Here is a 26,944-nt window from a genome sequence, read left to right on the forward strand (position 1 = left end):
TGCCAGAAACTGCATCGTCATGCAGGGACACCCATCATGCCCCCTGTTTAACTGGCCCGCTTCTTCCTGCTGCCCAGCTGAGCAGTGGCAGGCAGTGGAGGTGGGTAGCGGGAGATGTCTTGCCATCAACTGCCAAATAGGAATCCTGTTCTGTGCAGAGAACAGTGTAGGAATGTGAGTGGTGTGAAAGAGAGCCTGAGGGTCTAGCCAGATATACATGTTTCTGCAGTGCCCAGCTTTTTTCAGACTTAATTATCCAGTGCTGGAGGGGGCTGATTTGCATTGAGACCATCATATGAGGGAAGCTGACTATAAGCTCATCCCTGTGCCATTTTCCAAACCTGAAAGGGCTCCCAGAAACTGCTGTTTTCCCTGTTGGGGGAAGGGGGTGGCTTAACCCACCCTTGCACCATGTACTGATCCAAATCAGGTCTCCATACACCAGGTAATTAAATCTGAAAAATTTCTGGGAGCTGTGGAAACATGCATATTGGGTTAGACCCATAGCCTCTGGAGAGCTGTAGTAGCCCCACCATTATAGTTGCCAATTCCAGTTTAATAAATTTCTGGAGATGTGGGGCTGATAGAATCGTAGAGTTGGAAGAGACATCTAGGGTCATCTAGTCCAGCTCCCTGCATAATGTAGGAAATTCACAAATACCTTCCGCCACACCACCAGTGACTCTGGCTCCATGCCCAGAAGATGGGAAAAAACCCTCCAGGATCCCTGGCCAAACTGGCCTGGAGAAAATTGCTTCCTGAAGAGGGCAGAGTTTGGGGAGAGGAGGCATCTCAGTAGGGATGTAGTGCCATAGAATTCTCCGACTGAAGCTGCCATTTCCTCCAGGGAAACTGATCTTTGCAGTTTGGAGATCAATTGTAATTCTGGGAGGACTCTAGGCCCCACCTAAGGATTGGCAGCCCTGCCCGGTGTGTGGAGGAGGGCATGTTTGCAAGGCCAGCAGCAGAAGCAGTGCAATGTGCCCAGCAGAACCCAATGCCTCTGTGGCAGTGCCAAAACCCAACAGGACTAAGGTCATATTTGAGAATATCTACAGTAGAAGCTGGGGGGGGGTATTTCTGCAAGGATAACAGAACCAGTGCAATGTACTAGTGCCCAGCAGCAGAACCCAGTGCCAGTGTGGCAGCAACAGAACTAACCAATGTCACACCAGAGAATCCCAGGAGGGTTTTTTGATTTATTTTTTACAGAAACAAGGGCAGTAGAAGCCTAGCAGAACAATCAGAAGTGCAGGATAGGCAGGGACTTTTGCAAGCCCACCTGAACCAAGGCCAGTCCAATACATAGAAGCCCAGTACTGTTGAGCTGCCATTTGCCACAATGGCACTGGGTTCTGCTGCCGGGCAGCCACTACTACACTGATTCTGCTGTCTTGCAACCCCCCCCTTGCTTGGATTCTGTGCTTGACATTGGTTTTGTTGAGCTGGCCTGGCATTGGGTTCTGCTGCTGGGCACTAGTACATTGCACTGGTTCTACTGTCCTTGCAGAAATAGCTCCCCTTACTTCAGAGCTTCTCAGATCTAGGTCCTTTTGGGTTTTGGCACTGCCACAGTGGCACTGGTTCTGTTGGGCACATTGCACTGGTTCTGCTGCTGGTCTTACAAAAATGCCCCCCCTTCCCTTTCAACTGCAAAGATTCTCTGGGACATTCTGCTGGGCTTGTATTGCCTTGCTCTTTTTATGGGGGCACCTTCTTTGGGTGTCCATAGAATTGGACCCCATGGTCCAATCTTGTTGAAACCTGGGGGTTCTTTTGGGGAGAAGCTCCAGCAGTTACACTGCAGATTTGGTACCCCTACCTAAAATCCTATCCCTCCAGCCCATTGAACATACACTAAGAGATTTGTGATTGACTATCATGGCCCCATAGGGTATAATGGAGCTGAAATATATTCAGGATTCCTGAGTGTTTCCCAAAAACCAGTACAATACTGATTTTGGCATTTGGGAATATTTGGGTATACTGAATATATTTGGGTATACTGAATATATCTGGGTTTTTAAACCTTGAATCCAAATAATACGGAATATTTTTTCATTGCACATCCCTAGTACAGCACACTCCGGGGCAAATGGCAGTCATTTTGTGTTGCAATACTCTTCTTCTATGGCAAACTGTTTCTTAGTTACTGGATACAGTATGGTAAACTGGACTGTTTTCCTGTCACCACAAATGGCTTTAAGTCTCAAATTTTGAAGGGTTTTGCAAGCCTTCCTTTATTTTGTATTCTCTCTCATGATTTCTTTTTTCTGTATAACCTAAAGAACTATTAACTGTTGGCACAGAGAAGCCTGTGTGATTAAATTGCTATAATTTTCATGGCACATCAGTTGCCTGTTAAGAATTTCATTTTCCACTCAACACTGACTTCTTATTCTGAGAATGACGCCTAAAATTATGTAACTGTTATTCTTAGGCTTACCATTATTCTGTTTTTGAGCTTCTCTCTTCTGTGATGCTGTTATTTTAAAATGCAATAAACAATTAAAGGAGATGACAGAGGAAGCCTACCTCAGTTCTTCAATTACCATAGTAACATTCTCGACCTCAGAGGAAATATGGTGCAGAATCGCAGATTTGCCCGCAAGTACATTTGCATAGATTAGAAAAGGAGACAGTGACTGATACAAAATCACACAATGAGTTTTATACAGGGGTGGTGATTGGAATCTGGATATCTCCTGTCCTATGGCCCAGCATTCTATCCTCTACACCGCAGTGGTTCTCAGATTGTTCCACTGTATTCCTACCTTGCTTTTGTTGGATAAGGGTCAACCTGCTAAAGAATCTAATTATTGTAAATACTGCTGATAGAGTAGTTTAGTCCACCGGTACCCTAGGGGGACCCATGGAGCATTCTCTAGTGTTTAGGATTTATCGAATGTTTTTCTCTTGCAGTTCAACCTACCTCTTGTTGTTTCTCTCTCTGCTAAGTGTTTGTATGTTTTACTGCTTGTGCTCTGAAGGCCTCTCTTGTATTAGTGGCCTCTAGTCAGTTATTGTCTTTGCAAAAATCCTGTTGCAGTAAATTCATTGAAAGCAAACTCCAAAGCATGGATTGGATTGTTTCCTGAACTCTGCCAACAGCTTTCCCAGCTATGCTTCTCAAGATCCTTTAAATGGAGATGGTGGAGATTGGACCTGGATCCATATGCTTGAAAACTATAATAGTCTGCCAGAGAGTCAAGAAGTCTCCATCAGTTTTAATCCATTGCTTGTTGCCTTATTCATTTTGGACAAGGAAAATATGTGTACTGATCTCTAGATGCCTGACATGTAGTTAAGATGTAGCCTATTTGGATGATGTGTTTCTTCCACTCAGCTTGACTCAGAAACGGTTGTCTCTTAACAAAGAAAAAATAGTTCATGTGAGTTTGTGGGACTGCCAAAACTAGCTGGACAATTTTTCTGCCTCAAGCTACTGCACAACTTCTTCTGATGATTGTACTACCATGGCATCTTTTGTAACATCACAAAGTATTCTGAAGTACACATCTGAGATTCTGCACTGTTTCATTGAACTCTCTACAATATTGCTGCTTTATAAGTCAATTTCAATTTACTTGGTCATTTGAACTGGCTGTAGGCACTTTCCCATTACCACATTGTGAGCTAGTGAATTGTATCTGCTCTAGATTGTTTGGCCTAGCTAATGTTTTTAGTATCCAAAACTGAAGTGTCATCAGTACAAACGTTGTGTCTTGTCCAAAATCATCCCCACTGAGACCAGATCATAGAACAAAAGTGGCATATTGAGAAAGTGAGGTGAATTAATCCATAGCGTTAGACATGTGGTATAACATTTCTCTCATTACTTTACCACATTGTCTTTGTGTGTGTTCACATGTCAGAGAGAGAGGAGTAGTAATATTTTGCAGAGTTACAGGCCTTCTTTGAGACTTGGGCTGTTAGCTAGTTGTTGAGAACTTCTATGAGTCATGATAGTTTCCCACCAAGAGATTAAGGATAAGTGGCTGAAATTAAGGACACATAGCCATTTGCTGTTTCTGACGTGTGACAGACTCATCATAGCCGTGTCTGTTGCTAATCCAATTAACTGATGCATGTTAAGTATGCAACTCAACAACGAAGTAAGTAACAAAGTGAATTAGCTTTATTGAGAACGAGAACTTCCAAAGATCACACAGCATCAGACGACACGACAACACACAACAGTGGAGCATAGCTCCTTTTAAACTCTCCCGGGCTGGTGTAGCCACGCCCTCACATAGTTAACATCCAATCAGGTTACAGAGATAACACCCAATCATTTATCTTCCATCCAGCACAGACTCTTACATTTCATTGGTTACAGATTATGCTTCAGCCAGTGGTGTTGTTCCAGATGAGAATCCGGCTGAGGTCTCGAGCTTAATATGGTTTTAGATGGAGTTAATACACGACAATTCCTCCCCCCTAAGATGGAACAATACCCTGACAAATGTAGTCTTTCAGATGGGGGGGGGCATGCCTTGTTCGACTTGACCGCCGTGTAGGTTCTGGCGGTGGAACGACCGCAGGAGCCCTGGGTGGCTCACTGCCCAGTGAGTCAGGCTGGCTGGTTACCGATGGGTCACTGTCCAGAGTGGGATTAAGCCCATACTCTGTTTCTAAGGGGGGCTCCGCAACACTCACCTCCGTGTCTGGAGGCCCTCGCTGCTTGCCTTCTGGGTGAAGGATCAAGTTAGGTTCGGTGCTGGCCTCGAGACTGGAGTCAGCCCACCTCTGCCTAAGCTGATCTACGTGGTGCCGCAGTTTCCTGCCGTTGGCAAGCTGCGCCACATACATACAGGTACCCAGATTGTCACTGATTATGGCGGGAAGCCATAAGTGACCCTCAGCATAATTGCGCATGAACACTTTGTCTCCCTGTTTGAAAGTGCGTGGCAATTCTTGGACCTCTGATCTGGGGGGGGTCTACTTTCAGTCAGGTCTGGATGTAGCCTGTCTAACAGAGTTGTTAGCCTGCGTCCCATCAGAAGCTCAGCCGGGCTCCTTCCAGTTGCGGTGCAGGGTGTAATATGTTGCTGCAACAGGAAAGAGGCTAGCTTCTGTCCCCGGGACCCAACTTCTTCAGAGCCTCCTTCGTCGTCCGAACCATCCGTTCGGCTTGCCCATTTGTGGCCGGATGGAACGGAGCAGACGTTACATGTTTGATAACATTATCAGACAAGAATTTTTCAAACTCCCCTGAGGTGAATTGGGGCCCGTTGTCCGATACCAGGACGTCCGGCAAACCATGGGTCCTTTCCATGACAAGACCAGTGGTTTTGCTTTATTTTAAAAGAGGGCACTAAAATATCTAAATATTGATATAGGGCATTTCCACATTCTATTTTTTTTTGCTTGTGTGTTGCGATTACTTCAGGGTTTTTTTCTTTTCTGTGCTTGTTTTGTCCCAACTAGTGGCTGATTCAGTATTACAGTGCTATATGTCTGGCATATCTCCCTGCAGATTTAAACCACAGGTTTTTATGCTGGACATAAAGCTGTGTAATATAGAATCAACCACTAGAGAGAACAAAACACACGTGAAACAGGAAAAACAACAACCCCAAAGCAAAAGGAACACACAAGTGAGGAAATGGGAATGTGGGAAAGCCCATAATGTTGTTGTGATAGGTGAAGCATGTTCTCTGAGTCACCAGCTTTCTTTCCTTTTTTAAAGTAGCCTCTAGATCCTTCCCTCAGTGTGGTAAAAGGAAAAGGCATATCTCTGCAAAGGAAAGAGCTAAAGACTTACTTTTTGTTAAAATGAAAGCTGTGAACTCAGAGAACCTGCTACATTTGCCACTACAATGATACACTGGTATATTGATATTTTAGTGCCTTTTTAAAAAAGGGGGGGTGCATGTGCCACCCATGACACCACCCATGATGACAGCACCCTTCCTTGAAAGGCTGATTATTTAAGATACTTACATGAGAAAATAAACGGACTCCACAATTGTGAAGAGTGAAGGCAGACACACAGAAGAACTACGCCTGAACCAATTCTAGTGCTTGTGGATCAGCTGCCAAGAAAATGCAGGAGTAAGTCAAGTATGTGGAAAAGCCCTGTGCCAAAACAGATTTGGCAAAAACACAGCAAAGCTGGGGAAATTTAGGAGGTATGCAAAAGTAACACCATGCTGTGGGGAAGTAGGAGAAATACACACTTCCCAATAGCATCTAAAGGGTGGGGGGGACACATGTGTGGAAAATCCCGGGATTTTATTTTGGGCAATCTTGAATTCTTTCTGGATTTTAATGAACTAGGCAAGTTCCCGTGAAGGGCTTCTCTCTACTTTTCTTTCTTTAGTTTGTTCTGAATGGTCAATCTCTATCTACCTGAAAAGATCCTCAGCATTTTCCTGGGTAATCTTATTTATTAGCTTCTTATTTACTAGCAAAAACCAGCCCCATAGTTACTTTACATTGTTGCTGTAAATGGAAGTTACTAGGTAGAAATGTGGTAACTGTCCTTCATAGATATACCTCTTTGCAAGGTGGCAAACATCACAGAGAAACAGAACAATGGACATAGGTGAAGCCACCAGTTAATGATATTAATATTTCAAAGAACCAACATCAAAGTGCTGTAGAAAAACAAAGTTAACAGAGAGCCCCAGCCACCAGGTCTATAATCTAAAGATTGTAGCTTCTATTACATTTTGAGACTGTAAATTTCAGGGGGAACTGCTTTTTCTTCTCTGCCTTCTGTAAGTGTTGTAACACCCATCTGTTCTGGATGCCATTTGGTCATGTATTCATGGTAAGTTGTTACAATTGTTTTGAAGCTATTATTTTAAGTGATGTTTTAATTAATTTTTTGTATTGCTTAAATTATGATTTAAAACATGTTTTGTTAATTTTATATAGGCACTTTTGAATGTGGAAAAGTGACATATAAATTATTTAAGTAAAATAAATACACTAGCCTTCTCATGTGTGGTGTGATAGGGTCATATGTGTAAATAATATGACTGTGTGGGTGGGGCTGATCACCCAGCATCTGTCTAACAGAACTGGCATCATACAGATCCATACAGCTGGCCCTGCCCATATGGTTGCAGTATTCACAAGCATGTCTGTTGGTTATGGAATTGACCATGTTGAAATGATTCCCATGTTGCCAAGATATGTCTGAAGGACCTCTATTATGGTTTAGTCATTTCTTTTTAAATTTAAAATGATTATATCATTTTGTATCATACAAGGCAACTAACTACAAGCAGGATAATTAAAATGCTGAACAGTGTATGTGTGTGTGTGTATATATGTGTGTGTGTGTGTGTGTGTTAGAGATAGGAAACAATTTCTTCAAAAAAGGTTTCAGAAGCAATGTCTTGGTCAAAGGAGGTGAAATGAGACAGGGAGCATAAAAACTCCAGACCAAGAAATGGCCCTAGGATTATATTACTATCTTTAATCTGACAGGCTACTTGTACTTTTGTGCTATCTTGTCATTGTTTGCAGAAATGTTAGCAAGGTATATGTATCCTCTGACTCTCTGTGTGTGTGTGTGTGTGTGTAACAGACGTGTTTATTTTGAAAACAAAAGATGGGATATAAATATTGTAACTAATTTTCCAACTGTTGACCACTCCAGTGCTGAGAAATAGTTTTCCAGGGGAAATTAGAACTACGTCTCCCTTGTAGTTTTGGAGGACTTGTAAATAGCTTTTGGTTCCTCAAGGTGATTGCCCTGTGGGTGTTTTGAAAGGCAGTGATCTCTTTGGACTTTATTTTAAAGTTCTCCTGCAGGTTGTTTTAATACTGTTATTTCTGAATTATGTATCTTGTACTGATACAGGGATCATTGGTTCCAAATAGACAAGGAACTATGCAGGAGGGTACTGGAGTGAGGAAGGGAACTGGATGAGAGTGCCCTTTCTCCCTCTTCTGTCAGTGGGAAAACTGTTAGGATACAGCCCAATGGGCCTAAAGTTACCCAAGTCTGCTTAGGACTGGGCTGCTTATATTAAGTAGTCTACTTACTTATGCAAACCCATTTTTTCTGTTAAATGTTGCAAGGTATGAATATGTTGGTTGTACTGATTACTGTTGAGTCTGTATATATGTGCAATGGTTTATTAATGTTCTGTAATGCCAGAATGCACATACCTTCACTTACCTAAAGAGAGAGTATGGCTTGATCCAAAGACAACCAAAGCCTTAAAAAAACCCACAAAATCACAACCATTTAATAACAATGGGAACTATTAGTAGCTGTAGAGGACATTTTAGGATTAGTGGTCCAATACTCGGCTTATATCTGTCCTTATGATGAAAAGAAAATGGGGAAAAAATGATAGTTTGAGAACTTCATCACTGAATCTGTGTGTTGTAGGGTTGTTTCATCTTTCACCCCCAACTCCATAAATATGTTGTTTTGTAACGATGTTGTGAAGCCCCTTTACAGCAGAGCTCTGTTTTCATAAAAAACACAAGACTGCAAGGATAAAAGAAGCCCCTGGTTTTGTGTTATAGTATTTTCCTCAGATATCTGCATTTTAAACTTGGCACCTGATTCTTTTCTGCTAAACCGGAGATGCATTGGTCCGTTGACATGTTATAGAAATACTCTGTGTGATGCACCCTGACCAAACCTGGGGACCTAATAAATTCATCTTTGGACTGTTACAAATCATATGATTGCTGAATATACTAAATTGATGAGTGTTCGTCTATTTGGGTGCTGGAAGGAGGCAATCCCTAGCATCTCAGCCTTTGTTTGACAGGTGTATTTTTAAGACCAAAAGCAAAGACCTCTGTCTACAATTCACAGCTGAGCTATATTTTGAAGATTCTTTGTAGTTGTTTTCATGCATTATGGGTGACCATGCATACTTGACAAACCAACATGCCACATGCAGTCCTTTCAAGACACACAATTGATGTTCCTTCTGAAAGGGGCAGTACACATATATTCTAGCATGCATTCCAGACTCCAAATTAATCTGGGATCTGGTACATGCGTACTGAGATGGAAAATCCACACGTTGCCCCTTTCTAAAGTAATGGAGTTGGGTATATTGGGAAGATTGAATGTAGTATATTCATTCCATATTCATGGTCACAGCACCAGGATTGCAACAACTGAATGTGTTATGTGAATGTTTTATTGCTACATCAAAATGTTTTTCCTGTTCCTTCCTAGCTATCATTAATCCAAAGCAGCCCAAGGAGACGCCCAAAAGTTTCAGCTTTGACTATTCCTATTGGTCTCATACAACTGTAAGTGAACATCACCTCATAAGAATGGGGTATATTTTCTGAGGGGGGGGGAATCACTGAACAGATTAGACCTGAATTTTAATTTTTAATCTACTTTGAGATACTGCTGAATGAATGTCTGGTGAAAATAATTCAAGGAAATTGTCCAATGTATTATTTCAAAGGAAATTTTTTGAGCCATTCATGGGCGAATTGCAGGGAGAGAGTGACTCAGCTGATCAGCATCTAGCAAATCCTAGTTACCCCCTATAGTTCAGTTTGCCACTGGCAGTGAATACTGTCACTGTCTCAAAATGGAGGAGGGAAGCTCAGGACCAGGGGATGGTGTGCTGAAGGGGAGCTCCTCTCTCACTGCCTTATCTGCAGTTACTATCCTTGGGTTGCTACCTCCTGACCATTTCCATATTGCTGTTCTTTGATTCACAAGTTAGATGGGAACTGATTAAATACTTCCTGCCTGGTGAAAATTGGCCATAATCCGAACCCTTGCTTAGGCATTGCTTTATGAGCTTTACACATGCAAACAGGTGGTACCTTATCATGGAGCTCTATGGAAGCTGTTCTATGCAACACTCTCAACTGTGCAGACCATGTGCTTCCAGTAATATTCATGGAGCCAGAGCCACTTTTGGGTAGTTTTGGCTGAAAATAGTTACACCATGTGGTGAACTGTTTCACACCAATGTCTTGCCTCATCAGAACACAGTCCACATGGCTGCAGTATAAGGAAAGCAGACTTGCATACTTGAAGCCTTCTGACAGGGACATAATAATCTCCTCCTGTAAGGCCTGCCCTGTGCCTGTCCAGGTGCCTTGCCCTCTGCCATGCTTTCAGCTCCTCCCAAGGAAGCTTCCTCAGCCTCAGAATGGGCTCAGGAGGTATTCTGTCTCACGTACTGCTCCATCAGCCTGACTGGCTGGTTCCAGCAACAAGGAACCCTCCAGCCTTCTTCCTCCCTGGCCCTTTCATTGAAAGGGAGGTTGCTCCACTCCTCCCCTTTCTCCACACCCAATAAGGACCCTCTGCCCTTCCGCCTGCTCCTTCCCACACCTCCCTTCTTCTGCCATGCCACCTGGTGATTGGGGTATTTCCCCCTCCATCTTCCCTGTCTCTGCCCCAGCTGAGTCCACCCACCACACCTTTCTCTTCAAGGGGTAGTTCATGCCATCCCACTGTGCTCTTTCTTCAGCCCCCCTGCTCCCCCTCAATTTCCCCCCGCTTGCCTCCCCTCAAGCAGCTGAGAAGAGTGGGGTTGGTATCCCCCTGAATGTCTGCCGCTCTGTGTCTCCCGGCACCTGGTTGGACTCTTGCCATGGTGTGTGTCTCCCTTCCAGCCCTCACAAGCAGCTGGGTGGGGTCTGCGCCAAGCTGGGCTCCTATGGGGTGCCCCCCCAATTGCTTCGGCTGCCCTGGGAGTTGCTGCCCTCACCCGGCCGAGGCTCCTCCTACCCGCCTTGCTCCATCATTGGGGCTTCCCTTTCCCACCTCTCAGGTAAGGAGGGAGCGGGCTGTTGTCCCAAAGGTCAGGGGAGCCGGGCAACATAGCACCCCAAACCAATCCCTGTTGTTTCCCCCCTCTATCAACTGATATTAAGAGTAGTGCTAAATTCCATTTATCGATACAAATTAATAGCCATTGATGGGATATTCTAGATATCTAAAGCAATGGCACTTATTAGTTTGGATGGTATAGGGTTACAGTTAAAAGAGGAATGTAAATGGATAAATTTGATGTTAGTAGCAGCAAGACAAGTGATTGCAAGGAATTGGAAAGAAGCTGAGGAACTGACGATTAATCATTGGAGGGGAAAAATGAATAATATAATAATTTTAGAGTATCTTACAATGAAGATACATAGAATGAATGGGTTAAAGGTTAAAGACCAAGAGGAGGACTGGTTTAGAAGGATGGCGGGAAGTTTAAAAAATTTGGGGTGATTAGTCAGTTAATAGGAAATTGAGAGATTAATTTGATTGTAAGATTAAGATGGAAGGTTAATAGAGTAATAGAGTTGTACTGAGATTGATTGTGATATAATACTGTATGGAATTTTATTTATGTCTCTAATGCCTGGAAGTTGCACATGGGTGGTGTTGGTGTTGGACATGTTTTATGAAATAAAAACAATATTTTTAAAAAAATAGCCATTGATGGAGTTACTTGTTTCCATGCATTTGTGTAAATCACCTGCACAAATGGGTCTCATTATATCTTGCAGCAGTGCATTCCACAAGTTGATTACATGTTGTATAAAATAAGTATTTTATTTTGTTTGTCCTCCTGACTCTACTACCTATCAATTTTATTGGGTGCCCCCAAGTTCTAGTGTTACAAGAGAGGAGGGGGGAAAACTATGTATCTTCAACATAATTTTTATACGTCATATACGCATAATTTTATAAACCTCTCTTCAGTTTTCCTATAATTGTAATTTTCTAAACTGAAAATCCCCCAGATCCCTGGTATTTTCTCACAGATGTGCTCCAACCCCGGTATCACTTTTCTTGCTTTAACAGTAGAGGAAAGACAGTTCTGATTGGATGTGAAATAGCAGTAAGGGGCTGTGGGTCTCTGGTAGAATGCCTGCTCTGTATGCAGAAAATCCCAAATTCAATCCCCGGCATCTACAGCTAAAAGGATCAGGTAGTAGGTAATGTGAAAGACCTCCATTTGAGCAGCTACCAGTCAGAGCAGACAATACTGAACTTAGTAGTCCAATGGTTGAACTCAGTATACGATAGCTTCATGTATATATTCATGGTGCTTTTAGAATAGTCTCCAGTTGAAGATAGTATTATGGAAGGGGAGAAGATGTATGGTTTTCTTTCATCCTCTGTTCCTCACCTTCTTTCCTTATTTTCTTCCCCATTTTCTTTTTTCTTTATAGCCTGAAGATATCAACTATGCCTCTCAAAAGCAGGTATACCAGGATATTGGAGAGGAGATGCTGCAGCATGCTTTTGAAGGTTATAATGTCTGCATCTTTGCTTATGGCCAAACTGGGGCTGGCAAGTCCTATACGATGATGGGCAGGCAGGAGAAGGACCAACAAGGCATCATTCCCCAGGTAATTGTGACAAGAAACTGGCAGTATACATGCAGGGCCAAGAACGATGTCTTTGGGATGAAAGAAAGGTAAAGTATGGAAACAGGATCATGCCTGTAATAGCTGCATGAAAGAGAGGAAGTGGTTGAAGTAGTTAAGTTGGTGGGTGAAAATGGGCATGGAAGTCAGTGGCTCATTGGTGGAAGGGAATGATGTGGTGCCACCTAGTATGTGGTGAGTTAGAGGCAGTTATCACCATATAGAAAGTCAGGAACCATTTATGAAATGTGACCAAGCTACACAGATGGAGAGCAGGGAATGAAGAGGAAGGCTGGTCCCAACAAGAAGTGCTGAAACGGCATAGAGGCCTTTGAGCTGATATAGTTTGCTGAATAGAAACAGCCATTCACTAGCTCAGTGAATTGTCAGTATTTGTGTGTATAAAAGAAGAAGAAGAAGAGATTGGATTTATACCCCACTCTTCACTACCCGAAGGAGTCTCAGAGCGGTTTACAATCCCTTTCCCCTCCTCTCCCCTCCCCACAACAGACACCCTGTGAGGTACGTGGGGCTGAGAGAGCTCTCTTGAGAACTGCCCTTGAGAGAACAGCTCTGAAAGAATTTATGATTGACCCAAGGTCACACCAGAAGCTGCATGTGGAGGAGTGGGGAATCAAACCCGGTTCTCCCATATTAGAGTCCGTGCTCTTAACTGCTACACCAAACTAGCTCTCTAAAAGAGGAATTGAGTTCAAAAAGCCAAAGTGATCTCTGATTTCTGCTCTGAGATCCGTGGGAAGGATCTGCCTGATGATCAGATATTTTTAATGGGCAAAACTAAGTGACCTGATTGCAGGAGTTTGTATTGGAGTTTACATAAATACTTGTGACATGTTAGTGACATGTTCAGTTCTTCTCTTCCTTTCTTTTGTTCTGCAGCTATGTGAAGACCTCTTTTCCCGAATCAATGACACAACAAACGACAACATGTCCTACTCAGTGGAGGTATAAATGAATACTTGTCTATAATCTTTAGTATTCTGGGGGCAAGAGGGAACATGATAAAGTTATCGAGCATGCATGGAAATAAGATCTACGTGTGGAGATATAAAGCTATGTAAAATGTGTTAACCATGCTCTGGATTAGCATGGTATTAATTTCTAGGCTATACTAGCCCCAGGTATGCGTGTACTTGCCTTAGAGGACTGCTGCTTTACCCTTCTGTGTAGGTATTGATCAGGAGGGGACTGGGAAGCAAAAATGGCTCTGGGGCAAGTCAAGCTGAGTGGCAGCTGTGGTGCTAGAAGTCAGCATTTCAGGGGCCGCTCACCTCAGCAGCACCAGCAGTGAGCCATCAGCTCATCCATTGCTTCCTCCCACAAACTGGCAACAGTGCAGGAAAAGATGCTTGGTGAACTGGTAGTACCCAGAACCATTGCTGATAAAGAGTCTAAGCCAAACAGCCTCTGAGGTGTTGGAAGAGTTGCAGGGGTTTGGCTCTGCTTACTCCTGGCCACCAGTGGCCCATCAGGAAATTTCCCTGGAAATTAAATGGCCAGTCCACTCCTGGTATTGATTTAAGATGTTGCTGTTACTCTGTCTGAAGGGGAGTGACTCACGAAAGCTCATACCCTGCCACATATTTGTTGGTCTTTAAGGTGCTACTGGACTCTTGCTCTTTTCAGCTAGTCAATGTTAATCTTGTAGGGAGTTTATGGATACCCACCATCCTTGAATGTTCAGAAATGATGTTCATCTGATGTTCACCAAACAGCTCACTTGTCAGTCCTTTTTCAGTGTTGCTGTTTGTGCCATTTCCTATGCATGCTGCTTTGAATTTTGCAAGACCTTTTTGCAAGACATCTTTGACTACTAGAGTGCCTAAAAGTGTTTAAATCCCAGTGATTTTACTGGAGTTTAGCTTCTTCTCACTTTTTTCCTGGATTATATTCAGTTGCTTTGCAGGATTTTTGTGTGTGGGGGGGTCTTCCTAAGAATTTTTTGCCATTTAACTCACTGCTACATTCAGTGGTAGATTTATTTTTGTCTTAAAAATGTGGTTTGCAGAGTATGTAGGCAAGATGCTAGACTGTCTCCTGTGCTGCTGTTTGTTTCAGATTTCTTATTGTGTCATTTTCATACTCTGTACATTGTATCCCATAGGTAAGTTACATGGAAATATACTGTGAACGTGTCCGTGACCTCCTGAACCCCAAGAATAAAGGGAACCTGAGGGTGAGAGAGCACCCACTCCTTGGGCCGTACGTTGAGGATCTATCAAAACTAGCTGTCACATCCTATAATGACATCCAGGACCTGATGGACTCAGGAAACAAAGCCAGGTAAAAAGGGAATGCATATCCCATATTCCAGTGGAGTCATGGATTTGGTTATCATTCAGAGGTCTTCCTATCAGTCTTATTTCTCTTTGTGATAGGGAGCAGATGTAATACAAAAGGGCATAGTGATGGTGCTGAGTTATCAGGGGGATCTAGAAAACCCTTGGGGAAGGTTGAGCCCAGTAGAATTGAGACAAGGAATGGCCGTTATTCATGCAGCTATAATGGGACCCAGAATGATGCTTCCCAGTGGAGTCATGACTTAAATGTTTTGCTGGAATGAGAAGCATGTTGGATTTTGACCCTGCTGGTCATGTAACAAAGTGTAAAAAGCCTGAGAAGGATGGAATGAGGGAGTCATTCCTTACTAAGAACCCAAAAGTGGACGAGGGGACATTACTAAGTTCAAAGAAGTAGCTGAAAAAGATTCCTGGCCCCAGAAATTTTAAAAGGGGAGATATTCTATGTTGAGGCATTAGGGATGGAATCCTAATATCCACTTCTACCCCTTTTTGCTGTACAGCCTCTGTATTTTCTGATACTTTTGAAACACCATTTTTTATCCAGACTTCCATTGGAGAATATAGTTTGCAGTGCTTGTACATGGTGTCTGCCTAATGCTCCCTGCTAGCTGTGAAGCTGGAGGCACAGCACAGATAGCCTTATTCTTCTACTGGCGAAAAATTACTTCAGTACCTTCTATTTTGTACCCTGCCAGTGTTTTTGCGCTTCCCATGGTGATATTAAAGGATTGTTTCTGCACACAAGTACTGTTAGTGCTAGAGTACGGGTTGCCTGCTTGTACTTTTGGTTAACCACACTTTCCAACTGAGTGGGAGTATTGAATTCCTGGAGACGAGCCTTCCAATAGCACTGAATTTTTCTGCCAGGTCTGATAGGAAATAGAAATGAGCTCTTGCCTGCTGTTCTTGCTCAACAGGACGGTGGCTGCCACCAACATGAATGAAACCAGCAGCCGCTCTCATGCTGTCTTCAATATTATCTTCACTCAGAAACGGCATGATGCTGAAACTGACGTCACGACTGAGAAGGTGTGTGAGGGCAGCCTAACAGAGGTCGGCAGCAAGAAAGTTTGGGAAGGGGCTCAGTTTGGCACCCTTTGAACTGTGATGTGGCTTCTGGCATTGTTTCAGACATGGCAGTTTAGCTGGGTGGACTGACTTGATGGGATACAACAAATGGGGGTGAAGGCAGCTTTTAAAAATCGCTCAAAAGATGAACCTGCTATTATTCACTTCCCCTGCTTATCCATTCTGGCTTTCACATGCCTTGAGGGAGTGTATGGAAAGAACAGAAGCTGGAGACAGGGGCCTTGTAATGGCTTAGTGCTACCAGCGCTGTTTCCACCAAAAGTGAAATGTCCACTGAAGGTATATCCTGTGGATTAGTGTCTGAGCTGGAAGAAATTCCTATTCTCTGTTGTCATCAGGACCATCCCAACTGCACAAGCAACCCAAATATCACTATTGTTTATTGGATATTTCATTGTACATTCCCTTGGGAGTCTTTCTGGACATGAAAAGTGATTACTTGATTTCACAAATAAAGAATTGCCCTGCTGGGTCAGACCAATAGTCCATCTGGTCCAGGATCTTGCCTCACACAGTGGCCGACCAGTTCATCTGGATGGCCAACAACAGGGCATAGAGGCTAAGGCCTTCCCCTGATGTTGCCTCCTGGCTCTAGGATTTAGAGGCTTAGTACCTCTGAATGTGGAGGTTCCCCTTGGTTCCCCACCATGGCTAGTGGCTATTGATAGATTTATCCTTCATGAATCTATCTAATCCCCTTTTAAAGCTGTTTATTTCTGTGGTCATCACTACATCCTCTGGCAGCAAGTCCCTTTTGTCTGTCCTGAACCTACTGCCCATCAGATTTATTGGATGCTTCCAAGTTGTATTATTTTGGGAGAGGGAGAAAAAATTATCTTTGTCAACTCCCTCCATTCCATGCATAATTTTATAAACCTCTATCATGTTCCCCCTTAGTTGTCTCTTTTCTAAGCTGAAAAGTCCCAAACTCTTCAGCCTGTCCTCATAGGGAAGGTATTCTAACCCCCTAACCATCTTGGTTGCCCTCCTCTGTACTTTTTCCAGCTCTGCAATGTCCTTTTGGAGGCCTCACCATAGATCTATACAGAAGTATTACAATATCGGCTGTTTTATTCTCAGTCCCTTTCCTAATAATCCCTAATGTAAAGTTTGCCTTTTTCACCCCTGCAGCACACTGGGACCGATTTCACACGAGTGCTGTGCCATGGTCACGCCTCCCTTTGCCCTGCTTCTATTGGTCAATTTCCCACTCGAAGCCGCACAGCCACGTTTTGACCCACGGCTTCGCCCGATTTTCCCCGCGGTTTCATGATCCTGTTTTTTGAGGATTCAGAGGTCATGCCAAGCGGGAGCTGGGCTGAGTTAGCCTGTATTTCAGCACTTCCTCTTGTAAAAGATTTCTGCTGCTGAACTGTTTTGTATTGCTAGACGTTCATATGTGCATCGTCCCAAAAATGTGAAGACATAGCTGAGATAGTCATGTCCCATCTTATTTTTCCTAACTTGGAGATTCTGCTGTGTATGGAAAAAATGAATACCTTATCGTGTCTGAATGGCAGTGAAAGTATCTTTTTTCTTTTGCTCCAGATAGACCTGGTGGCAGGTATCATGGGTAATAACTTTTGTTCTGATTTTAGGTCAGCAAAATCAGTTTGGTGGATCTTGCAGGCAGTGAACGGGCTGACTCCACAGGAGCCAAAGGCACAAGGCTGAAGGTAAGAGAAGGGACCAAATTAAGGTAGACATTTATACATGTACCTTCGATGTATGCAGGGTTGGAGACCCTGAGCCCTGACCTTATAGCATAAGATTTTTAAAAATTATATATGCCAGACAACTGAAGTATCCTTGTAATTGTTGTTTGTTCATCATTTGTTCCTCTTCTACCATCTAGCCTTGCTAATACTGGCTCACTGTGTTTTGCCAGCCCATATTGCCATATTCATTTTGGGGAAAGAAACCAGTGGGCAAAATTCTCTGTCACTATGAGATGTGTGTCATAGAAGATAACTCAAGACTAGTAATGCTGAATCCTGGCAGTTGTGTCAAGTGGAATGTAGTGAGCTGTAAAAATGGTTTCTTTTTAAAAATACCTCATTGATGGAATTGGGATTGTCTCATTCACACAGGAGGGAGCAAACATCAATAAATCTCTAACTACGCTGGGGAAGGTGATTTCTGCTCTGGCTGAGATGGTAAGTTTCACTGATGTGAGTGGAAACATCTGCCCAGAGCTGTTTTAAGACTTTTGAGAATTAAAATTGGACTCCTGCAATACATTTGGTTTCCTCAAATTAGCCTAGGCTAATGACAAAAAAATGTGTTATAAAAAAACAAAACAATCCACAATGTTGTTGTAAATAATCAAAAATAATAATAAATAGAAAAAACAGCTACTCCATCACTGCTGAAGCATTAGTGAAACATAGTGGTCCACATTACACTGGTTGTAAAGTAGAGGGTTTTTGTTGTTGTTGTTTCTTTTGGTTTCTGCCTTTTGCTCAATCAAGAAACTGAGCTTCTTCTCAGAGCCAAACCAGAGAAGGTACTGAAATGACAGGATTTCCCATACATTTCCCCTTAATAAAGAGTAACTATTGGAGGCTATGCATTAGAGTTGGACCTGCAGCATGGGAGTGGGGGGGGTTAACTTTTCCCCTCACTATTCTATTGACCTCCTATGACTGCCTTTCCCCAGCTGAAATGTCTGAGTTGTGAGGAATCAGGATATTGTCCCATGTTCTTATTACTTCAATCTTTTAATTTTTCTCTTTAATCTCTTCTGGTCATGCTAATGAAATTCTCATCACTATCTCTGTTTTTTTCCCCCCAGGATTCAGGACCAAATAAGGTAATTACCTTTGATTGGGTAGAAGAAAGATATTAATGGTTTGTGTTTTGGAGCTTAGTTTTATCATTAGGAAAAGATGGCCTTTTAAGCAGCTGGAACGACATAGTATGATTTAGCCAGCAGACAGTGAAGGGCTCTGGGATCATGACATAGCCAGGTTTTAAGATTCTGCTAAAATAAATGAGCAGGTGAAATTAACAAGGCTGTGCTAAGAGGAAGAAGGCACCAACGATCCCAAAGCAAGATAGGTTGAGACTCCTGTCAAAACCAACAGTGGTGATGGGAAATGCCGTCAAGTCACAGCTGACTTATGGCTACGCTGTAGGGTTTTCAAGGCAAGGGATGAACAGAGGTGGTTTACCATGGCCTGCCTCTGCTTAGCAACTCTGGACTTCCTTGGCGGTCTCCCATCTAAGTACAAATCGGGGCTGACCCCGCTTAGCTTCTGAGATCTGATGGGATCAGGCTAGCCTGGTTTAACTAGGTCAGGTCCACAAAAGTCCATAACGGTGTAAAAACAGGAGTAGGGCACAAACAGTCCTACATCATAGGATGAGATTTTGGACTCTGCCAGCTTCTGTGAGATTTCAGTGCCATCCTAAAGAAAGTTGCATCCTAAACCTACTGAAATAAATGGAATTAGAATTCAGTGGGCTTAGAATTACTCTGTTAAAGATTGCACTATTTCTGTACTGGATTGCCCCAAAATTGCCTGTCTTGGCATCTCAGAACTTAGCTCCACTAACTTCTTTGCATATACAGTGGCTGCTTGATTATCATCTGGCCACTGGTGAATGTAAATTTGGTCAGTTTGGTTTTGAGAGCATGTTTCACATTTTGGATAATGTTATGAAAAAATAACACGTTATGGATAGAACACACATATGAATTAGCTGCCTGTGGAACAGTGCTTAAGGGAAAATACTATTTTATTCTAACTGGAACAATCCTGATTATAAAATGAAGTTTCCCTGAGGCCTGTAAAAAAGGTAAAGATTCCCTTGCTCGAAAGCCAGTCGAATCCAACTCTAGGGTTGCGGTGCTCATCTCCGTTTCAAAGCCGAAGAGCCAGCGCTGTCCGAAGACATTTCCGTGGTCATGTGGCCGGCATGACTAAACACCAAGGAGCACGGAACGCTGTTACCTTCCCACCGAAGCGGTACCTATTTATCTACTTGCAATTTCTTGCTTTCGAACTGCTAGGTTGGCAGGAGCTGGAACTAGAGAACCTGAGGCCTGAAAGCATTTTTTTTTTGTTTCATGAGAGCTCTGGTTTTATCTTTTCTTGCTCTGCATATCCTGTCTCTAGAAAATCACATCACAACTGTTCCTCTTACAGGAAGATCCGGCCATCTCCATAAACAGCTTGTTTTTTCTTCTAAGATCCCCAGTATTGATCAATATCTGTTACTTGGAAAATCTGTTACAATATTATATAATTACTCTGTCTTTGCAAATTTCTTGTTTTTGAGAATATCCGTGAGTTTTGTTTGATGGGGTTTAATTGTATAATTATGATGGGGTTTAATTGTCTAATAGTCTTCTTCGAATCAGCATATACTTCCACAATCTGAGGTCCACTGTTGTGTTCTGTCTCCCTACAGAATAAAAAGAAGAAAAAGACAGACTTTATTCCATACCGAGACTCTGTACTTACTTGGCTTCTCCGAGAAAACCTAGGTACTTTGTTCTTTTCAGTTCTACCTTTAATCTGACCACATGTCAAGGCAGTGGTCCACCAGATTCTTGATCTTCTCTATTACTCATGATGACAGCCCTTCTGCACAATCCAATGAACAACAGGGCTGCCTTCTTTAATTGTAACAGCATATCCCAGCCGATAATAGTTAATACTTGTACTCTGCTTTTGTTCATGTCACCCAGATGGGACTTGTTGAGGTTTGGGTTATCTGCTGACCATGGCCTAAGGTCAGTAGACAAGTGATATGGTGACCATACAGAAAAGATATAGAGGAAGAGTGTTAAGGAGAAGATGAAGATAGCCAGGCAGTGTGGCATATACATTTATCATGGTTTCAACCAACGTTTTTGTGTGTTCTTTGGGCAGGTGGTAACTCTCGAACTGCTATGGTTGCTGCTCTCAGCCCTGCTGACATCAACTATGATGAGACCCTCAGCACCTTAAGGTAGGACCTGTGCAAAACTTCTCGCACTCTAAATGAGGGCAGGGGAAATAGGCTGCACTCTTTCTTTGCAAAATATTCTGGGAAGCATAAAAAAATGTTTGGATAGTGTTGGGATAGTGAACCAACTGGAGATATGCTGCAGTGGAGCTGCTTATAAAGTGAATTAAATTGAACAAAGAAAAAGGAAATCTGCATCATTTAAGCTGGGAAATGAGGGTTCCATTGAATATCCATGTGAGACAATTCCATAGTAAATACTGGGCTTGTATTAACTAGTAGCTAATTTGGCTACTTTATTATTCCCCAATAATTTTGCACTAACTCAAGCAGCGAATTATCTTTTAGACAGCCTGGGGAAAGTATGCATATTTGCCATACATTCTAAACAGAGATATTAAACAGGAAGAGCTCTCTGATGGTGACAGGTTACCCTTGAGTTGATTGCAGGTGCCATGAAAATTGAGCTAATTGAACATATTTTTATACACTCCTCTCCTAGCCGTCTAGCTTTCATTACATGTTGTAACTTTTCCATAATTCCTTAGTGATGATATAATACAGCTCCTTCTTATCCAAGGCTTTTAGTATACTTTGCTGTTGACTAATGATGACGTCGTTGAAACATCTTGTCATGTTTCTCAGGTCTTTCACTGAATTATCTTGAATTTGGCTGTAGGCAAGAGCAATGAAAACTGTTTTGATCATTTGCTTTTGAAAAAAACCCCATTTACATTGCTGGATTCACTGGCCTTATAGAGGAGGCTAGGTCTAGTCCTAAAGCAAGTGAACGAAAGAGATGCTTGTGTTTTCCTTTACTCTAATGAAAACATGCTCTGCGTTTCTATTGAAGGGCTTCTGGAAACTCCCTTTCCAGTGGAGTCCCAGCATGTTTCCCTTTCTAATGGTCTGCAGAGGTCCTCTTCTGTATGTGCCACACTGCATGGCATTTTTAGCAAGCCTTTCTAGTTCCCCCAGAATATGCCTTGCTCTCTTAGGTACTAAAGATACAAAACACGCATCACACATCCTAATGTCTTCAAATTATGCACTTGATTGGTAAGCACAGGTGCAGCATAAGAGTTTTTCTTCATAAGGTAGAGAAGTCATCCATGAGAACCTGATTGAGAAGAACATAGGCTTTCCTGTTTGAAATAATATCAGTTTGTACGGCTTCTGAAGAAGCATGGTTGGAAAGAGGGGCTACCAGATTACCTGTTAAACCAAGAATTAGAACCAGAAGTGAAACTAATAAGCCTAAAGTAAAAGCCAGAAGTGAAACTGACATAATTCAACAGAGACAAGTGGAAAGATAAAGAGGACATCATGTTACCAGCATATAGCCAATTAAGGAATACAGAATGTTCCTGGGTGAAACATTGTGAAATCTCCAGGTTAACTTGTTGTTTAAGACTGGTACTTATAGCAGAATCAGAGTTAACCTACCTCTGCACTGCACTGGATTCTCCTGGTGAACTTACCTGTTGAATTTTCACCTGTAAAATTGGAATTAACTAACCTGATGTACTGCATTGGACTTTTCTGCTGAATTTACCTCTCGTATTATATATGTTGTGAATTCTGTTGCTGTAGAATCATTGAGGTCTTGTATATTTAAGCTTAAAATTAGACTTTTTAATGTGAGTTGTAATATATTGTGTAGGGGAACCATATGGTTGATAATAAGGATAGAAATTAGGTGTTTCATATAACAGAATTGTATAGCTATTGAATCACATGGGATATAGTTTATTAAAACCTTTATTACAGCTTGTATATTTTGTATGCACGGTGTGTTTTGTATCTTTAGTCTCCCAAACACCGTGGTTCCTTGTATTGTTTGCTCTTAGGTATGCCGACCGTGCTAAGCAGATCAGGTGCAATGCTGTCATTAATGAAGATCCTAACAACAAGCTGATTAGAGAACTGAAGGATGAAGTGGCTCGTCTAAGAGACCTCCTGTACGCCCAGGGCTTGGGAGACATCATTGACAGTAAGTTGCCTTTGTGCCTTGGGTGGGGGTTGACATTTGCCAATGCGTTGTCATTCTCACCTCCCTTAACAGAACAGTATCTACATTCTGCATAGTTTCACTGTCTATTTCACTGCCTCTCCTAATCCACTGAGAAGTGACAGTAGGGAGGATGCTAAAGGTCCCCTTGCATGTTATAGTTACCACGTGGAAGCTGCTATAAGTAATTCCACATGATGGCTTTTCTAGGTGTGTAGCGGCTCATGTCAAGGTATTTTCATCACACCTCCACAAACCTAAAAGAAATGTTCTGCAGTGGCAGGGTAAAAATTCCCTACTCCATGCATTGAACCACTGGACATAAACGGCTCATTGTGCTATAATAATTACCGCATAGAACAACTTAAGGTCACAAGCAAGTGCCTCTGTAATGTGGAACATGACTGTAAGTTAACTCTGTTCCTGGAGCTCTCATTGCTCTACCCTGTCTTTACCTGTTGTACCTTGCTGTGAGCATTCCTTACCACATCTCCTTTGCTGAGTTATTCATTGGCCTAGTAGAACAATCACAGGAGTATGCTGATTCCCCCGACAAATGTGGAGAAGTTTCTCGCCACCTTGCATTTCCTGTTGCTATTGGGGGAGAAGGAATTTGACCTGAAGGACATGTATCTTGGGGCCTTTCTATTCAATGATTTCACTGCAAAGCAAATGAGAAATAATGCTCAGCTGCCGCAGAGGATCCAAACATCTTTTCACCCAGCTAGCACATCTGTTGTGGGTTGTTTCTTCTCCCAGCCTCCAAGATGCAATATTTTATTCCTAGGAAGATATAATCTACTCCCTTCTCCCAGCTAAAGCAACAATGCAGAAAGCAGGCACTGTGGGGCATGTGGCTGGCATACATTTCATGGATGCACTGGGTAATCACTGCACCCCAGTAAGGCTGCTTCTTCCCCCTTGCAATGGTCTCACCATTGTGAGAGCCTTTTTAGATTTTCCCCTCCCCCAATTTATTTAGAAGGTGTCTGATAAAGTTCTGCAGTGCTAGTGTTACACTAAGAATTAAATCCAGATTTTCTGGAAATATAGAAAGGCCCTTGGATGCTGTTTCCTTATTCCTATAAGATGAACCTACTCTTATTTTCTTTGTCTTTTCCCCTCACCCTTCTCCTATCTCTCTTAGCCAATCCTGTTCCAGGAGGACCTAAATGTGTGTATTCCCCATTGCTGGTATTTTGTGTGCTTCACTGCTTCTCACAGACTCAGTCATAGCAAAGGAACATAAGTACAGCATGAGAAATGGACCCAGCAGCCCATGTGCCAAGTCAGCAAAAGCTGTCCAAAATATTTTTGTCTTCCTAGCTGCCCAGGGCAGGGGTTAAGCGAGTCACAAATATCTCCATAAAAATGCAGAGAGGGGAGAAAATAACAGAAACATTGGACATGATCCAGTCTATACTGCCAAAGAGGGATGCTAACTATTTTCAAGAACCTCAGAGCAATGATAAAAGATTGGTTTGTAGTCTTGCACCAGAATGTGGATTGCCAGCCTCCAGGTGGGGCCTGGAGATCTCCCAGAATTGCAACTGATCTCCAGACTACAGAGATCAGTTCCCCTGGAGAAAATGGCTACGTTGGAGGGTGGGCTCTATGGCATTATACCCCACTAAGGTCCCTCCCCTCCCCAAACCACACAGTCCGCAGGCTCCACCTCCAAATCTCCAGGAATTTCCTGATCCAAAACTGTCAGCCTTAGCTGGAAACCCCTTGCACAAAAAAGCTATTTTCTCCAAGAAGTGGACCAGATGTGAAAATGCTACAGCTGTCCTCCTTTTTCTCATCATGCAAGGAGATCTTCCCAACTTCATCTATCCTTTGTGCAGCTACTGTAAATGGGTCTTGATTGACATAGGTTGTGTACCCACCTAATCTCCATAAAGGGAGCCTGTTCCGGGCCATAGGGCTTATGTCTTTGGTTGGAGTTCCTGGTGGAGGGAAGCCAAATTTCCCCTCCACAATGTCTTCAGTTCTTTATTTTAACTGATATTTGCCTTTCAGTAATCAGGTGAAAGTTGCCATGTGGCCTGCTCTCCTAAAATCTTGTTGGTGGGGTCTGCTCTCGAGGTTTCCTTTCTCTATGCTGTAACTGTGTTTCCTGCTGTTTGTGCTGCTGCTGCTGCTGCTTTCTTCTGCTGGGACTGGTTTTAATTAATACTAATATCTGCTGGGACTGGGTGGGTGAAAGAGCCTGCCTAGAAGCACTACAGTATCTCCTTCAGGCCCAAAGTGGCACAATTGCTACTAGCGATCCCATCTGGCTCTCCTGTGGGTTTTATGGGTACCTAGTAGGAATGCTGCTGACAGAATCGTCTGCTGTCGAGCTTGCCAAAATGATCTGGCTTTTGCTGGCATGCTAGAAGGCCCTGCAGCCTCTGCCTTGTTTGTGATTGGTTCAGCCTGTGCCCTTTAAATCAGCAACATAGGTAGCACCCACTTCCAGACACAGAGAAAAAGCAGTTCCCAGAGTGTGGATGTTATGCTTTACTGTATCCAGCTCTCAGACAGAAGTCACTCAACACTTGAATACCATATGGTACAGCTGGTCCCATGTTGCCTCTTGGGGTCTGCATAGGCTGTGCCTCTTAGTTTGCAGAGTGTAGCCTGAGATGCTGAAAGCTTTTAGATGTATGATATGTTGAATTGAAATCCTACCTGACTCCACATGACTTAAGGTGGTTTGCAATCATGTTCACCTTATATTTGCTTTTATTTCTGAACACTCAGTAATTTAGTTTAGTTGCAGCAGAACTGGCTTTCCATTTGGTTTGGCCAATATCCTTTTCCTAACCGTGAACACCAAGAAACTGTTTTCCCCCGAGCTTTACTCAGTGGTCAATGTTATTCCTCTTCATTCTCCATGAGATTTTGTCAGGGTTAGTGATGGAGGAAGCAGAAACAAAGCTCTCCTTGCTCCTCAAGAGACTATTGGAAGGCTTTCTTGAAACAGAAGGCTTTGTTATGGTGAGAGAAATGCCTGGTTGCCAGGCTGAATTGGATTGCAGCCAAGCCTCAGAACTGATGCTGAATAATTCAGCAGCAGAGGGAAGGACGACATTCAAGCTCTGCAGGCTTACACCTCTCTTGCAAGGCTAGGGTTTATGTATTGTTGCAAAAAGATTTACCAGGAGAGTCTGAGGGCTGTTTTGGTTGTCCCTTTAAAAAAAATCTGGAGCTACGGTTGCTCAAGTGGTTAAGACACTGAACTGCAGGTAGTTACGTGTGCCTCGGTGTTTAGTCATGCCGGCCACATGACCATGGAAACGTCTTCGGACAGCGCTGGCTTTTCGGCTTTGAAACGGAGATGAGCACCACAACCCTAGAGTCGGACTCGACTGGCTTTCAAGCAAGGGAAACCTTTACCTTAAAAAAAATACATTCAGGGAAGCATCCTGAAAATTTTTGGTCTTAAAGTTCTCAGAGCCTTCTCCTGGATTTTACAGTCATGTACAAAGGCCTGATGTTCCTAACATGAAACATATGATTGTCTTTGACTTGTTTCCTTACCCATTTCTTAAAAGGCAAGTAAGGAAAGGTCATGTTAGAAGGAACCCTGATCAAGCAAGGATGCCAGTAATTCAGAGTTTGGGTTTCAGAGAATCCGGTTTCCCACAAGTTTTGCTACCATTTTGGAGTTGCAGGTTTTTATACCATTTTCTAAAGAGATATTAAGGAGAGGTTGTGGCTCAGTAGCAGAGCATCTGTTCGACATGCAGAAAGACTCAGGTTCATCACCAGTTAAAGGTCAGGTAGTAGGTGATATGAAAGATCTCTTCCAGAGACTGGAGAGTTGCTGCCGGTCTGAGTAAACATACTGATCTTGGTGGACCACGAGTTTGATTCAATATAAGGCAGCCTCATGTGTTCATATTGTATTGGTCTACAGAAGCCTGTACACACTTATGCTAGTGTATCTCATATAGAGAACCCATTTATATTCAGGATATCATATCTGGAACAGATTTTAATTCTACTTCTATTTCATTACCATACATTTGTATATGATATTTTCTCTCTTCAAGTTTGTCTCCTGCTAGCATAATACACATAGTACACTTTCTGTCTTTCCCAGGGGTCATTTTGTAGAAAAAGAGCTAGGGGGACTCATTAGCATAACTCATTAGCATATGCCACACCCCCTGACATCACCGGAAGTGTGTCCTCCCCACAGCCGGCGGCGACCTCCAGCGGGCACCAGCAGGGAGCTCCAGGC

At 42.8% G+C, this 26,944-nt stretch overlaps 1 protein-coding gene across 1 annotated transcript in view; it reads left to right on the forward strand.

The window, feature by feature from the left end:
* The window catches only part of KIF1A (kinesin family member 1A), a 128,729-nt gene that overhangs the window by 19,727 nt on the left and 82,058 nt on the right, over window positions 1-26,944 (forward strand). The window contains exons 2-13 of the mRNA XM_015426810.1: window positions 9,167-9,243; window positions 12,133-12,312; window positions 13,231-13,296; window positions 14,456-14,634; window positions 15,572-15,683; window positions 17,342-17,419; window positions 17,834-17,899; window positions 18,538-18,555; window positions 20,160-20,235; window positions 20,624-20,702; window positions 22,550-22,692; window positions 23,858-23,884. Of these exons, the coding sequence (XP_015282296.1) occupies window positions 9,167-9,243; window positions 12,133-12,312; window positions 13,231-13,296; window positions 14,456-14,634; window positions 15,572-15,683; window positions 17,342-17,419; window positions 17,834-17,899; window positions 18,538-18,555; window positions 20,160-20,235; window positions 20,624-20,702; window positions 22,550-22,692; window positions 23,858-23,884 (1,101 nt within the window). The remainder of the gene's footprint in view (window positions 1-9,166; window positions 9,244-12,132; window positions 12,313-13,230; window positions 13,297-14,455; window positions 14,635-15,571; window positions 15,684-17,341; window positions 17,420-17,833; window positions 17,900-18,537; window positions 18,556-20,159; window positions 20,236-20,623; window positions 20,703-22,549; window positions 22,693-23,857; window positions 23,885-26,944) is intronic.

The sequence above is a fragment of the Gekko japonicus genome, unplaced genomic scaffold, assembly GCF_001447785.1.
Source record: "Gekko japonicus isolate JY-2015 unplaced genomic scaffold, Gekko_japonicus_V1.1 scaffold14, whole genome shotgun sequence".
In the NCBI taxonomy this organism is placed as follows: domain Eukaryota; kingdom Metazoa; phylum Chordata; class Lepidosauria; order Squamata; family Gekkonidae; genus Gekko; species Gekko japonicus.